This window comes from Rutilus rutilus (genome assembly GCF_951802725.1).
Source record: "Rutilus rutilus genome assembly, chromosome: 2".
In the NCBI taxonomy this organism is placed as follows: Eukaryota; Metazoa; Chordata; class Actinopteri; order Cypriniformes; family Leuciscidae; genus Rutilus; species Rutilus rutilus.
This window is the reverse complement of record NC_140210.1, coordinates 41353878-41371660: the sequence shown is the minus strand read 5'-3', so window position 1 is coordinate 41371660 and position 17783 is coordinate 41353878. Positions and strand designations below refer to the sequence as shown.

At 40.0% G+C, this 17783-nt stretch overlaps 1 protein-coding gene across 2 annotated transcripts; it reads left to right on the top strand.

The window, feature by feature from the left end:
• Positions 1–3181: 3181 nt before the first annotated feature.
• On the top strand, positions 3182–8302 carry gprin3b (GPRIN family member 3b). 2 transcript variants are annotated; one of them, XM_084402106.1, is made up of 2 exons: positions 3182–3418; positions 5857–8302. In XM_084402106.1, the coding sequence occupies exon 2, from the start codon at positions 5950–5952 to the stop codon at positions 7939–7941; it is 1992 nt and encodes a 663-aa protein (XP_084258232.1). In that variant the 5' UTR covers positions 3182–3418; positions 5857–5949; the 3' UTR covers positions 7942–8302. The 2 variants fall into 2 exon arrangements, with proteins under 2 accessions (XP_084258232.1, XP_084258231.1); XM_084402105.1 differs by having other exon boundaries at positions 3185–3288.
• The last annotated feature ends 9481 nt before the right edge of the window (positions 8303–17783 follow it).

Sequence of the window (17783 nt, the reverse complement as noted above, 5' to 3'; positions counted from 1 at the left end):
GACACGTCGGTGTCCGTGCCGGAAACGGTGGTGTCGTGCCGGACACGTTGGTGTCGGTGCCGGAGACGGTGGTGTCCTTACCGGAGACGGTGGTTGACACAGATTGTGCATAGAGATTGATTTAAGATTTAAGCTCTCATCGATACAAAAACATACCCTGTGTGAGTTCCTGTGTTTAATGTTGATCACATTAATTGAATATCCACACGATTGCAGACGTGACATTGATTTTATACAACAGTTCAACAAACGGAAGGTATTAATATTAAGTGAATATTAATTAAATTAATAAATATTAAATTATATAATTATTTTATACACAGTATTGTCAATTTTTTTTCCCCCAACAAAATAATAGCTCCATGAAAGCCACAGCAGAACTGCAGCACACAGCAGTGTTTGTGAACGAATCTGCGGCTTAGAACAAATTGTGAGAGTCAGTGCTTCAATGATTCATTCATAATAACAGCTACTTGCTTCGTTAATGAATGAATGAATGACTCGATGACTCACTCATAAAGTCAGTGACTTGCCGCCACCTAACGGCGGTATTCATTTAATATTTAAAAGCATCACTTCTGGGTTTTTTTTACCATCTTTGCATATTTCTCTATTGAACTTTTTTTATTTTATTTAAAGCATTATTTATTTCATAAAGGAATTTGTAAAGGTAAAAAATGGTTTAAGGGGGCAAATATTGCCCCTTACCGAAAAAGGTGTGACTGCAGAGACGAGGGGTACTATACTCTAAAAAGTTTGAGAACTTAACTATACAAATGGTAGCTAATGTTTACCAAATAATTTTTTTTTTCGTTTTGGTTGTATTGTGTTTTCATTTGATGCATTAGAACAAAGTGTGAAGAAAACAAAAATTTTCATTAACTTCAGCGCCGACAAAAAGTTTCAAAACGTATTTTAAATGGAAACGGTTTTGTCATCACTGCTCTGATGACGCAAGAGTTGCACTATGGCAGCTGAGAAGGCCATTCTTCATGTTCTTTTTGAAGAATTTTCGGAGCCTGATGAAATTGGTATAAATACGTGTTTATTAATAGGCTACTGCAAAATACGCTCGATGTTACAGTCACTGCCCTTGCCGTCCAGAATAAAAGAGAACATCCCAATCAAGTGAAGGGATTTGTGGAAACTGTGGTTCCTAATTATTGTGATCCAACATTTGCCTCACATTTCAGACTGAAAACACATCTATTTAGCCTCACATTCTACTGACTAATTATGTGCACCCCATTTAATTATCTTTTTTATCTCCTGCTAATCAATTGTAATTTAAATTATTTTATTTCTGGTTCTTACTTTTAATAATACCTTTAATTTTACAATACCTTGTATTTTCTTTCTCATTTTTATGTAAAGCACTTAATTGTGTATGAAATTGTGTGTGACCACATTGTGTATGAAATTTGGTATATATATATATATATATATATATATATATATATATATATATATATATATATATATCCATACATATCTAGTGGATGTATAACAATTTATGAAATATCTATGAACAACTACATTTTCACACAATATTCACTAAACTGTGCAAAACAGATTTTGGGACACTGGTTACAAATGACTGACTGGACCAAATCACAACACTGATAACAGTGACACCTAGCGGTGAACATGTAACATGACGTTGATTAGACGGTTATGCCATCGTTTTTAAACAACAAACTCAGGATGAAGTTGATGCTGTTAGAAGACTGATTTTGTAGGAGTCTAGAGAGTTATTATCCATACCTCAGTACAAACAGCGGACGGTAGCACTAGCACGTCTTGAGATTAAGATGGCGTCGGCACAGCAGGCCATGAAAGATCTTAATCACAGCTCTGAGGAAAAACATATATTGCTTATTTATTAATTAACCAACTAATAACTATTGACTGTTTCAGTGGGTGATTTCAACACACGCCGATGGCTTATTTAGCCTATAAGGTTTAGTTCAGAACTTAACTTACCGTTCATAAAGTTGATGAAATCCAAATGGGGAAAGTTTCAGACATGGGAATATAGATGATTATCGCCGTAAATGTTTATGATTTGTTAAAGAGTTTTTTAACGCAGGATGTGCTTGTGTTGTCATTTAAATGTATAGGCAATTTTTTTCTGGTTCTGGTTGAATTCTGGTTGAAACAGTCTTCACATCCTGATAGCAATCAATAATAGAACTGGTCTAAATATTAAAATATGTACATATCTTTTGAAGTCTCAGGACCAAAAATTTCCAACAGTATTTACATACCTGCTCTGTATGATGTTTACGTTCATTATTATTATAATGTTATGTGCTTTAAGACATGAGGTAGTTTAACGCCGCGTCTCATGCCGCTTTGCAAACTCTGCTGTTTTGAAGGAGGCGTTGCTTTGTAAAGCTCTGAAGGGAGGGTGGGATCTCATGCTTTCTAAGCCAGCCAGCTATTGCTAGCCTCTCTGAAATTGCCTACCCTACTTTTAAGAAAGAATTTATAACAAATATGCTATCGTCAAGCTTAGACACGTTATTAATTATAACACGATTATTTGCACAATGACATGAAAATTAAAGGTAGACATTGCTACAGTAAGTGAAGGATTGAAAAAATTAGTTTACCCGACGACGCCAGCTCGAAGTTAATTTCAGAACTAATTTCAGATTTATGGGTGTGCTGTGTTTCACAAGGGGGGGATAACGGCCAAAATGGTGCAGCCCACCAAATTCAAACACTATTCCCAGACATATTTTGTTTAAAATTGTTTGATTAGAGAAAGGGAAGAAAAAAATTAAGAAACACCTTGAAACTTTCCTAATAAAATCTTAAATGATTTCAAATTCATTTAAATCCCAAACCATTGGGTTTTTTTTTTTAAACGTTCACTTGTGATGTTGTGCAAAGAAAACAACCCAATATTATTTCCATTTTCAAGAAGAAAAAAAACATTATTATTTTTTTTTTTTTTTAATCCAATGTATTAAGACATTTTATGGAAGGACCTGAAGGAATTTCCTTCTAAGACATCCTCTTTTATATTTAACTTGTTTCTTAAGGAGCGATGGCGTCATCTAGCGGTGATGGAGAGAACAGCACGCTTCCTCCTGCCACCCGCCACAGGCTGAGTGAACTTGCGCTTCGGATGCGCTTGGAAGGCGTGGTTTTATCTCACTGACACGCGCCTAACATTCTTTCATTGACAATCCGTCGAGTGCACTAACTAGTGCACGAGCAGCGCGTCAATAGCGCACTAATCAAACGGAAAATGATGTGATACAAACGCAGACGTACCAGGTAGGATTTTTATGCGCGTGTGTTTCTTATCTGCAGCTCCTACAGGGATACATCACAGTGATGCATTTGCCAACAAGGTCAAGTTATGGGATTTCGATAAGAGTCAAGGCAAGGATTTGTATATGAATGGGTGGGTTCAGCATTTTTTTTAGGAAAAAATCATTAAACGTCAACAAAATGTTTCTAATGCAAAGCTTTTTCTAATATTTTTCATATGGTTTTCTCAAGATAATGGTTAGTATTACTAGCAGATTCTCAGATTTAAGAGATATAGCCAGTTAATCTGGTTTTACTTCATTTATCATAATAATGCATGGTGCTATTTAGACTTTGTCTGGCATTTTGTCATACTGTGTTTGTGTGTGTATAGGTCAAGTTTTGCCTATATTGTGGGGGACCAAATGCACCCTCAAGGATAGAAAAACCTGAAATCAGCTGTGGCCAATGATTTTAAATTGTATCTAAAATTGTAGAATGCAAAATATTTAGTGATAGGGGATTGAATATCATTTAAGGGTGAGAAACTGAATATCATTTGCTCACTATAAAAACAGCAGAAGTCAATGAAAAATGTGTGTGTGTGATTGTGCACGCACACATAACCCAATTTAAAGATGAGTTTGCTAGTATTTGCAAATGTACCGTGATTGTCTCTTTGTAAATGATTGCATGGATTGCAGTCTGTCGTCTTATTTACAGCCCCGATCAATATGCGAGACTTCGTCCTATTAAAATGGATTATTTTTAGGGTCATTTGTGTAGAGTGTTAACCAGCTTCCAAGAAAGAGGCATTTCTCTGCCTTTATGTATGTTCCTGTGGGATATCTGCTGGATGTAGAAATTAACATTTAATAAATGAGACACTGACGCCAGAACTTAATAATGTTTAACGGTGTGTTCCCCACCCCCATCCTCCTGCAGATGCGACCGTCCTCCGAGCGGCTCTCATCAATGACAGGTCACGATTTGAGACTTGGCGTAATTGACTTTCATGCTTTTGTCAGACGATTAGAGTGAATGTTTACGCAGTGGCCAGTGAATCGCACTGGCTCAGTGTTTCCTTTGTTTATTTTTTTATTATGTGTGTGTTTGCCCTAGTCTTGTGTCACAGACTTCCTCTAATGTTTGTTATCAACTGAAAAGGAAGAAAATGTAAAATACTTTGCACTGATTATACACCATAACTAAAAACTCCATCAAAAGTGCTTTCTGCAGCAGAAAGAACTGTATTGTTCATATATGCATATTAGTGGTAAACTGATGGGTTTGTCATTGTCATTAGTCCAATGGTTATTGTAATTGCCGATATACATAAAACTTAAGATGTTGATTCATTTTGGATCTGTTATGCATACAATTTGCATCAGCTGATTAATCTATGTCAGTTTATATATTGGTCTATAAACAAAGCATTTTTAGTGATCTAGTATATAAATATTGTAAAAAGTAGCTGTTGTATTATGGATACATGATGTTTAATGAAACTTTTGCATGCTCAGAATACTATAAAACCTTGAATGCTTTTATAGGATTCTTTGGTGAAACTATCATTGTTCAGTGTTGTTGAGGCTGATCAGCTGTGGTTTGTGTCTGACTGTCAGATTTCCATTTTTGAGGCTCCTCGGGGCTATTTGAGTTGCTAAGGTCAAACACAGAATAATTGCTCACCAGCTCCTCAGAATAGAGAATGATACAGAATGTGGTGGAATTAATTCAAATGCTGACTTTCTGACTTTATTTTTACTAATAAAATTGCTAATCATCATTATCATATACACTCTTAAAAATAATGGTTACAAAAGTTTTTGGTTTTTTTTTGCAGTGAAGAACTATTTTTGGTTCTTCAAAGAACCTTTCAGTGAACAGTTCTTAAACAACCTTTTTTTTTTAAATTAGTGTGAAGAACATTTTAATAATCTGAAGAACCTTTCGATGCCGATAAAGAATCTTTATTTTTAAGAGTGATACTGAGAAAATGTGTTGTTGTGCATTATCTAAATAATTTGCTAATGAATAGAATGAATGGAGCATCACATACCAAAAACCTCTGGGATTGTTTGAATATTCCCAATATATCAAATGTTGAATTAATTTGGCACTAGATACTAAATCTGTCCTTCTGAATATTTAATAATACGAAATATATGAAACAATGCATTTTATAGTCAATGCTTTTGTGTGTGTGTGTGTGTGTGTGTGTGTGTGATAAGCCTGTGTTGCGCAGTGTAATTGATGTTGCAAAAACTGTTTTATTTATTGATATAATGCTTTACAGAACAAGTAAAGGATGACACTGCTACGAGTAATGGCTTATGATGGATTAGTTGTACTTTTGTTTTATTTTATTGGAACTTCCTATCGAGCTGTTCTGTACAGTTATAAATGACCTCAAACATTTACACTGCATCATTGAAATGCTTTACTATTTTTATTGTGTTCCCTTATAACTGTATATGTTAAGTTATAAGGCAGATTCTCACACAGTTCATTCATAATGATCATAAGAAGACAGCAGTGGGTATGTCTCCTCTTGTGTTTCTAAAATTATTTTTTATCTCTCTGCTCTAGGGAAGCCTTGAACGGGACAATACCAGGCTTTAAAAGGGGAACCAAACTGGAATATTTTGACTTTGGATTTCCATCACATAAAAGGGATTCAACATGGAAAATGTACCAAACCCCAAAAGGACTGTCACTGTCCAGATGATGCCTCAGCTCGCCAGTATAGATGTGCTGGGAAATAAAGAGTTAAATGCTAACTGGGACATTGAGCCAAAGTTAAACTTAAATCAGGATTGCTCAGATCAGGATAATATGCATCTCAATTCCACCATCAAAGATTCCCACACCACACTTCTTGGAGGGACTGTCCTTGAAGACAAAAACATGCCATCCCATGGCAGTGAAGATCACAGGCGACCTCAAAACAGTAACGCAAACATAAAGACCTCGGGTCAGTGTGCCAAGAGTGCTGAAGGTAGAAAAACTGATTGTGATATGAATTCAAATTCGAAAATTGTCCTTTCAACATCCAGCCCATCATCTACAAATACATATAAGGTTGACAAGGAGGAAAATGGCAATAGCACAACAAAGGCACTTGAAAATGAACAACATGAGCCCAAAGCACAGAGCAAAGCATCAGTAGTTCAAGAAACTAGTGCAATCAAAGAGACACTGCATAATCAAACGCCAAGCCAGACTCGGGCTCCCAGTACCAACAAAACAATTAAGGACATGCCACTTTTGTCTGGATCAAAAGATGTGAGTTGCACCACCAGCATAAGCATCAGCAGTACACAGTTTGAACTGGTATCCACTACCAATTCTCCTAAAACCAATCACTCAGCGGACGAAACATCTGGACCAGTACCTGGGACAAGATCTCAGACCCCACAACCACACGAGATCCATCATATGCCTGTTAAAGAGGACAAATGTAGCAATGACTGCATGAAAAAGGATTTTAAACCACCAGGAACCTCTCAGGAGACTTCTACTGGATGCCCATTGGTGTCTTCAGCTAGCATTGCAAGTCACTCGGTCCACACGGAAGTGATTGATGAGGAGGTCCAAACGCAGGGAGCTGCTCCTGAAGAGCAGAAGCAGGTCCACTGTAAACTCTTTCGTGAGGCATCTACCATGACTTCAGCAGTAGAGTTTGGCGACCAACCCGGGACGCGACGGCATGATGTGGAGGTGCAGGCGGTTGCTACGGTCTGCAGTCAATCTACAGCCACTAGCCCCAGTCTTCTGTCTCTACAACCCCATCGGAGATCAGTTGGCCTACTACCTGAGGAGACTGACAGTATAGCAGTGGTTGTTGGGATGAAGACGCCCTCAGAGGTCACATCTGTCATTGAATCCAGTACGATCCTCCCTGCGAAGCCTACACAGTCAGACACAGTGATGGTGCATGTAGATGCTGACCTTCAGGAAGAGTCCAAGCTTGGGGCCAAGCCTAAAGAGCCTCAACACAACAGCCAAAGAGGATTTTCTCCGCTTCAACCCGTTTATCAGATCAATATCGAGACCTGCAGCCAAAGCAAACAGTCAAACGACACTACCTGTCACCTTCAGAGCCAAGCTTCACCTGCGGTTTCAGCATCTGGTCCACATAATGTGGCATGTGTGCAGGAACCCAAGACAACAACTGCTCAGGTCTGCCAGGATCTGCCAGTAAAACCAGCCAAGCCTCCTGCATCGAAATCCAAGGAGGCTAGTTCTGCAAAACCTCCAAAGGACATCGCAATGACCACTCCTCCAACATCAAGCTCCACACCACAAAGTAAAAAGGTAGAGAAGAAACAGAAGGGAGCATCCAAGCTGGAGCGTAAGAAAAATGACCAAGAGGAAGAGAAGGCCAAGCAATCCAAGAGTGTAAATGACGTTGTGTGGGACGAGCAAGGGATGACATGGGAGGTATACGGAGCGTCCGTGGATCCAGAGTCGCTGGGATTTGCCATTCAAAGTCACCTGCAGTGCAAAATCAAGGAGCATGAGAAGATCCTCACCCAGACGGTTATCAGAAAATCCTTGTCTTCGCCTCCCGGCAAGAAGAACAAGAGGAGGCAGGTTAACATCAACTTGAGGTCCATGTTCCAAAATGTCCGCCGACCCAACTGTTGTGCACGGCCGTCAGTACTAGAATGAAAGATGTGTGGTTGTCATTATCCACTTTTCCACTGTCGGGCCAGTGCGAGCCAGGGCTAATAACGTGCCGGGTGGGGCCAATAGCCTCAGACCTCGAGCACCAGTATCCCCACAGCACTACCCTAAAACCAGCCCTTAACACACTTGCATAGAACAGCGTCACACAACCCCACCGTTTCACCAGCTGAGCTGACTGAAAACTAGCTAAATGAGCATGACAGAAGCGAATGTTTGGTCTTTACTTAATCAATATTTTACCAATGTTTTACAATAAAAAAATGATACAGTGACCGTAATTTATTAATTTGTGTCAGGAGTGCACATCAATCATGCTCAATCAAACTGGTATTTAACATTTCACAAAAAAAGAGAACACATATCAAAGCAGTTGTACCTGCTTCCATTTATTTGCGATCACAAGAATGCACAAAACAACTCAATTAAGGCTTTTTAAGTCCAAAGGCTTACACATTTAGACAAATATTGATAAAATATCCTGTTTATGTCACATTTCTTTAGAAAGAAAGACTAAGTATTTCTATAAATTTTCCACGAAATTATGCAATCTCTCCCGTCTCACTATACTGTTATCCCTTCAGCCAGAGCAACAGGGGGAGCTCACGAGAAGAAAACAGGAATTATTAATTATACGACATAGGCCCTGTCCCAAATGGAACCCTAAGCACTCGCGGTCTTCCTCTGAGTCCGCATTTTCGTGACGTAATGCTGCTTTGAATGTCGGGAAGAAGTCTGCTGCAAGGTCCGCATCAGCGCGGGCTCGGCAAACGTGCGCATCAAGGGCGCAAATCGACCACATGGGGGCGCTCGTGAGCACCCTTCTGAGATCTAAAAATGAGAAATGGGACACACTGCGGTCTCGCAGACTTAACGGACACGCGCACGCGGCAGCCATTGTAAGTCCACAAGACCGAAAGTGCACATGAAGTGTGCCATTTGGGACAGGGCCTTAATCGGAGTACGTTTATGCTGCCTTCACGTGCTATCGGAAATTTCCAACTTCCCACTTCTGAACTCCTGATTACGAGCTCATTGCATTACAATTTTGACTTGAGAGGGTGTCCATGTCCAATTTAATTTTTTAAATAGGAAACTTTACGATAATTCCAACAGCATGTGAAGGCAACATTAGTCCGGTATCAACAAAGGCACAGGGAAGAGACAGATAAAACATTAAACCGAATAAATACACGATTATAATCATATGTGATTTGTCTACGTTCTGCAAACAGTCTCTGGTATTTTCCATAAAATATGTGTATTTATTATCGCAACAGTTAGCATATGTAGCCTTTAGCATCGCATATTAATATTTTTGCCTCATACGGTGATTAGAATCCCCATCGGATCGCAAGGACGTTTTTTCAAAAACTCACAGCTGTGTCTGAAAGTGAGTTGTGAGCAATTTTTTTTTTTTATGTCTTAAATGTTAAAGTAGCCTGATATTTAATATATATGAAATGAGCAGCGGTGTTGTCCCTCTCCTGACTCAGATAAACCCCACCTTTGTTCATGACTCAAGCCCCAGTTGGCCCGCATTGGACCAAGGTATTCGGCGGGCCGAAAACCACTGGCCGTTGACCCAGAGGAAAGCCCGATTAAGCCCAGGGAGTGACAGTGGAAAAGCGACTCGCTTTTGGCCTGACAGTGGAAACATGACTATTGAGAGGTCAATGTGATCTTCCGTGAGACAAGCATGTTGGGAGATTTCTCTGGTTGGTTTTCTGAAGAGTTTGTTAAATATAGGAACTAATGGTTATTTGAGTGTTATGTGGAGAACAGAAAATATTTTTAGATAAAGATTATTTATGGTGATAGTAAAGCTGTAACGATGTTTAGAGTGCTATGGCAATAATTATAATTAATATAATAACAGTAATGATAATATGTAGTAATCTGCATGTGTATTAGTTCAGAATGGCAGTCTTCTAACTACCCAAAATTATGCACTGTTCTGACGAGCAGCAGATGTATGCATATTTACATAACATATTTACATATTGTATGCATAACCCTTTTTACCTACTTTGTTTAGTTGAATATCTTTTTAAACTTTAGTAGCCTAGATATGTTTGGAATTTTTTTTTTTTTTTTTTTTGTAACTGTTGATTTATTGTGAATATTTTTTTTTTAATTTAGAAAAAAGAATGAGCTTCACAATGCTTATTATCATACTTGGTGTAAACAGAGCCTGTTTATGATTTTATATTAAAATGGTTTGGCAAGCATTTCATAGCAGTGTCTTTAGCAGTGAATTTAGCATGTGTATATTATACCTAAAACTTTTAAATAATATCACTCACATTAATGAAATAATGATGTGACATATTAGATATACATCATGGATTATTTTGGGGGTTTACATTTCTGTTACATCTGTAGATCTCATGTGAATGTTATTTGCAAAAGCTCTATAATGAAAAACAGATCTTCATCAAACTGAATTTAGATCATTTAAGCTTCAAAAGGCTTAGCATGATCTCAGAACGGGGCTGTGCACAGCCGCTGGAGGCCCTATAACCCACAGATAAATATAAAGGAATGCACATTTTAAAACCAGTCCTTCTCTATTATTCATACCGTCATTAAGACTGCTAATAGATTCCCTGTGGATCTCAGATTTGATCTCACTATCACCGTACAGGAGTTCTGTGTGGTTATTAGCGCATTTTTGCTACATAGTTGTTAGGGTGGTTGCTTACTGGCCAGAGTCAAAACAGATGACATCCAGATCTCTGTGATCTTCTCGTCTCTAGATATGACTAGGGTCTTTCCTTCAATGTCGGTCTATGGTGTTTGTTTCACCTGTTTTATCATCATATCTAGAAGTCTGATCACTTAGAGAGAAGTAAAAGCCGCATCATCTGAAGTATAACTAACTCATGTACAAATGGTGTGAGTTATGCCCTGAAGTTTCATAATTAATATATAACCCTAAGTATGAGAAATAGTAATGGTTAAGTGACTTAACCATTACTATTTCTCATACTTAGGGTTATATATTAACTAAGTGCTCTTATTAAGAGGTAAAACAGCAATTAGATTAGTGATGGGTTAAAGAATGTTGTATGTTGTCACTAAGGTCTTAAGGGCCGTAGGCCTACACACCGGGACGAATATCGGCGCGCGTTATTCGCCAGCGTTTTTCAACGCGTTTTTTGTGTTCACACCATTTTTTACAGTCTATGGTTCACACCCAAGCGATTTTCGCTGACGATGAGCCGAGTGAACATGCAAATGCATTCCCTGACATTAGATGGCGCTTAATGTAAAACAGAAATACCCGCTGTCGCGTTTGTCATATAGTTCTTTATGTTCCGACACCAAAGAGACCAGCAGCTCTACATTATCTTGCCTTGCATCTTCCTCGCCTTATTTCTTCCCGGCAGTGTAGACGCTACGTATATCTTCTTCGCCGTTACGTATGTGTGCTCGCCTGCTCGGCAAGACCGTTTTGTGTTTGAGTGGCGAGCGCCCCCAAGTTGTGTTTTACTGTAACTTCAGAAGCTCCAGACACGTGAGCAAAAGCTCCAATCTCATTGGTTGGGTAGTTTTTGACGCGGCGCGTCAAACCAAAAAAACGTACCCGAGGCGTTTTTTTTAAAATGACGCTGTTACGCGTGGCGTTTTTCGCGTCGGTGTGCACCATGGTGTGCACACTCACATTGGCGCCCTTTGTTTACGGTGCGTGTCCACAGCGGCAAAACTTCGCTCAGTGCCGCTGGCAACGCTGTAACGTCTCCGCTTTGGGGTGTGTCTGTTGCAAGTGTGTTTAATCTAAGTTTTTTTTAAACACACGGACAGTATAATCATCAGCGATGCACGCGATTACATTTAGAAATAGACAAGCTTTGTTTCCAAATGCACCAAGCAAAGATCCTTTCAATTTTATAAACTTTTACAAACCCAGCCAATATAATCACAATATACACATCCAAAATAAAATCTTTAACATAACAACTGCAAAGCGTCTAATTTGTAAACAAAATGATTTACGTACTAAATCCAGCATAAACTCTGGCACAATTTGCATATGTTTAAACTCTCAAAAGATACGTCACATCCCGAACCTCACAGCAATTGGCTGCCGACCGCGTTTTTCGCTTTATTATTTGCATAAAGTCGAGAATTGCCCAACCTTTTGACGCTCTAGGTCGCTCTCAACGCTTTCTCAGGTCCGCTGTCAATCCCAAAATGCATTGCGCGATCGTGAAGCTCGACTTCCATAGGAATGAATTGAAAACGCTTGCTCCGCTCCGCTCGCACCGTGCCAGTGGACACGACGAAAGCGCGCGAAAATTCGTCCCGGTGTGAACAGGCCAGGTGTGAATGAGTGATTTTGGTCACACTATAGATTAGGGTCCAATTCTCACTATTAACTATGACTTTTGCCTCAATAAACTCCTATTTACTGCTTATTAATATAAATAGGGGCAGTCATGGCCTAGTAGGGAGTTGGACTGGTAACCCAAGGTTGCTGGTTCGATTCCAGAACCGGTGGGAAATGACTGAGGTGCCCTTGAGCAAGGCACCTAACCCCTAATCGCTCCCCGGGCGCCACACAAAGGGTGGGTGTGTATCCACGTTTGCAGTGTGTGTGTGTGTTAACTACTCACTACTCTGCTCCTAATGTGTGTGCATTAACTTGGATGGGTTAAATGCAGAGGTCAAATTCCAAGTATACTTGGCCGTCACGTGTCACTTTCACTTTCACTTAATAGTAGCCTAAGTAAGGTAGTTGTTGTAGCGATAATGTTTAGGTATGGGGTAGGATTAAGGGATGTAGAATATGGTCATGCAGAGTAAGGCATTAATATGTGCTTTATAAGTACTAATAAACAGGCAATATCCTAGTAATATGCATGCTAATAAGCAACTAGTTAATAGTGAGAATTGGACCCTAAACTAAAGTGTTACTGTGATTTTATTTTTAAATAATCATTTGTCTTGTGAATGAGTGAATGTTTATATTTGATATGCATACCAAAAATATGTGTATGAAATCATTAATTTACCTTGGTCTTAAACTCTTAAAAATGAAGGTTTTTGGCAGTGATGCCATTGATAGAATGCCTTTCAGTGAACAGTTCTTAAAATATATATTTTTTTTTCTTAGTGTGAAGAAAAAAAAAAAAAAAAAAACCTTTTGTGGAATGGAAAGATTTCATGGATGTAGTTTTAAGTCCAGGGCATCAACATAGTTTTAGGTCAAACAATTATTAGTGAATCCTTCCTCATAAAAGGAACAAAATTCCACGTCCAGGTCCTCGCATAGATTGTAGTATTTAAAAAGGCTTTATTTTCAGTACATATTAAAAAACACCAGAGTTTTAGGTCATATGCAACCAAACGCAATGCTTCATTTACTGCAGGGAATTCTGCAGTTCTTGTAACTGCAAACCCAGCAAGTTCTCATGCATTTTTACAGTATATTTCGTAGTCTATTCCCCTGCATCACTGTATGAAGCTCTCTATGGGGCCAGAAGCATCAGGAGATTACATCAGAACTTCTCCCCGGTTGTCTGATCAGTTTTGCATCAGCTGTCGTCTCCATCACAGCTCCCTTTTGTTTACTTGCTGCTGCTGCATTAAATAATTGGAAGAGCTCCAGCGCTTCCTCTCATGGCGCCGCTCCATGTGGAATATTTGCCCTACATATGTTTGTGCAACACACACACACACACACACACACACACACACACACACACACACACACACACACCTTGATTTACTCTCTCTGTCCTTCTCCTATACTGCACCTCCCTCACGTTTTGTTTTGGCACGTTACACCTTCATGTCCCCTAAAAAGCATTAGGAGACACAAATAGGCAACCATGTTTTTTTGTACTGATATCAATTAGATAATCTATTATCTAGTTAATTGTTTAATTAACCTAACATGGAAAATAGCTAAATACATGTCTGAATCCCTTTAAGCTTTTCCCATTTTCATTAAAAAACAACAGTATTGAGCATTCTGTAACCATTATTATGTATAATGCCTTATAAATCAAATTGTAAAAATAAGTATATAAAATAATTCTACAAAAAAAAAATCTCTCTAATCCCAATTATACATTTACATTTTACCTATTTATTGTGGGGTTCAAAAGTCTGAGACCAAAAAATATATATATATATGTTGTGCATCGATGATTTCAAAAGTGATCCTATAAAAAAACGTATCCGTTAAATGTCTGAGATTTGACTTTCAATGTCACTGAACTTTATGGAATTCTTAAATAACTCTTAACATCCAATGATTCTGCTTATTATTTCTAATCTACAAAATTATAAATAGGCTGCATTGAAAATATTATTAAAATATTGAGGGCTGGATAAAGACATTGCACTCTTTATACAAGATACATGGGCATTCTGGTTATGTGGTGACAGCACTGTCACGTCCTATTAGCCACAATTTGTGAGCGGTGCTTTGAGAATATTCAGTCTCTTCATTGGCTCTTATTAAATGTTAAATTTAAAAAAATCTGCAAATAGCTGCAGGGTGACAGACCATCATCCTCTACGCGCACCTGATCTCACACTGAGACGCCGCCTGCCCTTCACTCTCCTCCTCGTCTTAATTAAATCCTGACAATATGGCGCTCTTCACTCACAGCTTCGGCTCACAGCTGACCGTGACAGTCCAAATAAGGTGTCAGTAACTGTACATTGTACCCCACACATGACTCTATGGCAGGTGATATTGATATAATATTGCATTACAGATCTCAAGTCCTTCTGTTTACATATACTTTTGTCCCGTGTGCCTTGTCTGTATATGGACAAATAAGCAATCTCTCTCTCTCTCTAGAAGAAAAGGTTCTACGTCTACATACATTTGAAGACGGTGTTTCCGTTTCAAAGCGCTCTCCATCAACACCAGTTTCTCCTCCACACTGAAACCTCGAAAAACACTAAATTCACCTTTACTCACTGAGATGATACAGATGGAACAGACATAAAGTTCTCATGCTATTGTTCTGGCAGGATTTTATTTAGCAAAATATCTCACTATTCACTGAATCACCAGGTCGCACTCACTCACCATTATATGTTTGGTCTAAAAACACAACTGCCCATGTTTTGGCTGCAGGACAGCAAATGCGAGTACATTTTCTTTCATCTTTGCAGAACTGCGATATGAAGAGTGTACAAAGTAACATATTTTAGCAACAGTGAGAAAGTGAATGGCACATAAAAGGCATAATACCGATATAAACAAGAATATCTATCAGCACAATATGCATCACATGACTAAACATGCGTCATCGCTTTCAAATGCCTCCGTTTTCACAGTCTACATTACAACGCGAAATGCCGTTTTCAAAATTATCAACTTGGGAAAGCGCTTTCAAAAAGCTCAGTTTTCACAGGACAAAAACGCTGTCTCAAAGTCCTTGCACACTGAGTCCGAAATTTTCGCAAGCGTTTTTTCATATTTGTGATTCGGTAGCTCTGAATTGTAAAAACACCATTCAAAATGCTTGCTGCGGATGCGAAAAACGCAGAAAATCGAACCTGATCAATTTTTTTTTAAAGTTTCAGAGGCAATGTGATTGACATAACGTGAGGTCGTATTTATTTTTTAACGTGCAAAAATTTCGGATGCGAATTTCGGACTCAGTGTGGACAGAAGGCCAAATATATGCCCTATATAATATGCCCTATATAAAAATATGTGTTTTCAAACAAAAACACATTAGTGTGGACAAGGCCTTAAAGGATTCTTTCAGGCGTTTCATATAGATCCTTATAGGGGTTTCCATCATGGGATAATTTTATGGATTTAGTTTTAGGGGGCGTTTACACGACACCGTTTGAAATAAAAACGTAAAAAAAAAAATCATTTTCACGACAATGATGTTTTGGGGGTCTGAAAACACAAACTTTTGAAAACGGGTTTCAAAGTGCATGTTTTTGCAAACGATCCCATTATTTTCTCTGTGTAAACTACAAAAACGTGAATTTGTGAAAACAGTGACATCATGCACGTGTTGTAACGGATGACAGACAGGATGTATATGCAACAACGCTCTTTATTGAAAACACACAGATGGTCAGAAAACTCAGCACACAGATGGACGCCAGACAGCGGGACAGGTGGGCGGACACAAACGCAGGTGGAGTGGTGACGCAGGGACCTCGGTGGGCAACTGGAGCTGGTGCTGTAATCCTGAAGTGAACCCTCGTGAAGTGGTTGATGATCAAGTGAAGAGTGCAGGTAATCCAGGAAGACTCAACGAAGACAGGAAGATCCAAACGGCACAGGGAAACACAGGAACAGGCACGGGAAACACACCGGGAAACCACAACGATCTGACAACATGAGACACCAGTTACTGAGCTTATAAAGGGACATACAATTGAAACCAGCTGGCGCTACTGATCACTGATGATCAGTGACCACGCCCACAGACACACACACACACACACAACAGCACGTTAGACGAGAGAGAGACAGTGAATTCATGAACCGTGACAGTACCCCCTCCCCTAGGAACGCCTCCTGGCGTTCCCCGACGGACTTACCTGTCGATTGTAATCATCGATAAGGGAGTGATCCAGAATGTCTCTAGCAGGAACCCAACTTCTCTCCTCCGGACCGTAACCTTCCCAGTCCACCAGGTACTGAAATCCGCGTCCCCTCCTTCTCGAGTCCAGAATACGGTTAACCGAATAAGTTGGTTCCCCATCTACGAGACGCGGCGGGGGGGGGAACCGGGACTGGCGGATTAATGCGTGCCCAAAACACAGGTTTAATCTTTGACACATGAAAGGCGGGATGAATTCTCCTGTACGCAGGAGGAAGTTTGAGTCGGACTGCCACCGGGCTAATGATCTTGGTGACAGGAAACGGGCCGATGAATTTGGGAGCAAGTTTATTAGAAACGGAGCGGAGAGGAATGTTCTTGGTTGAAAGCCACACTTTTTGACCAACGACGTATACGGGAGGCTTCGACCGGTGGCGATCGGCCTTAGCCTTGGTGCGCGCCCCCACTTGGAGAAGAGTCTCACGGGCTCTAGTCCAAGTGTGGCGACACCTCTGGACGAAGGCGTGAGCGGAGGGGACCGCGACTTCGGATTCCGTACTAGCAAAAACTGGTGGCTGGTAACCTACACTACATTCAAACGGAGTAAGGCCCGTGGATGACACTGGTAATGAATTGTGGGCGTACTCCACCATAGAGAGTTGTTGGCTCCAGGAGGAAGGATTCTTGGAAACCAAACATCGCAACACTCTCTCCAGATCTTGGTTGGCTCTCTCCGTTTGACCATTGCTTTGGGGATGAAACCCCGAAGAGAGACTGACAGTCGCCCCCAGTAACTTACAAAATTCTTGCCAAAATTTGGACACAAATTGGGGTCCCCTGTCGGAAACCACGTCCATCGGGAGGCCATGTAAGCGAAAGACGTGATCTACGACAGTTACCGCTGTCTCCTTGGCTGAGGGTAATTTGGGCAAGGGAATAAAATGAGCCGCCTTCGAGAACCGGTCCACGACAGTCAAAACGACCGTCTTGCCCTGGGAGGGCGGGAGGGCGGTAATAAAATCTAGCGCAATGTGGGACCAGGGTCTCGAAGGGACAGAGAGCGGTTGGAGTAACCCATCCGGGGGTCGATTGGAGGTCTTGCCAGTGGCACAAACCGAGCAAGCCAAAACAAAACTGCGGATGTCGCGAGCCATTAATGGCCACCAGAATCGTTGCTTCACCAAAAAACTGGTGCGATTTACTCCTGGATGACATGCTATACTGGAACAGTGACCCCACTGAATGACGTCGGACCGACACCCCTCTGGCACAAACAAACGATTCGAT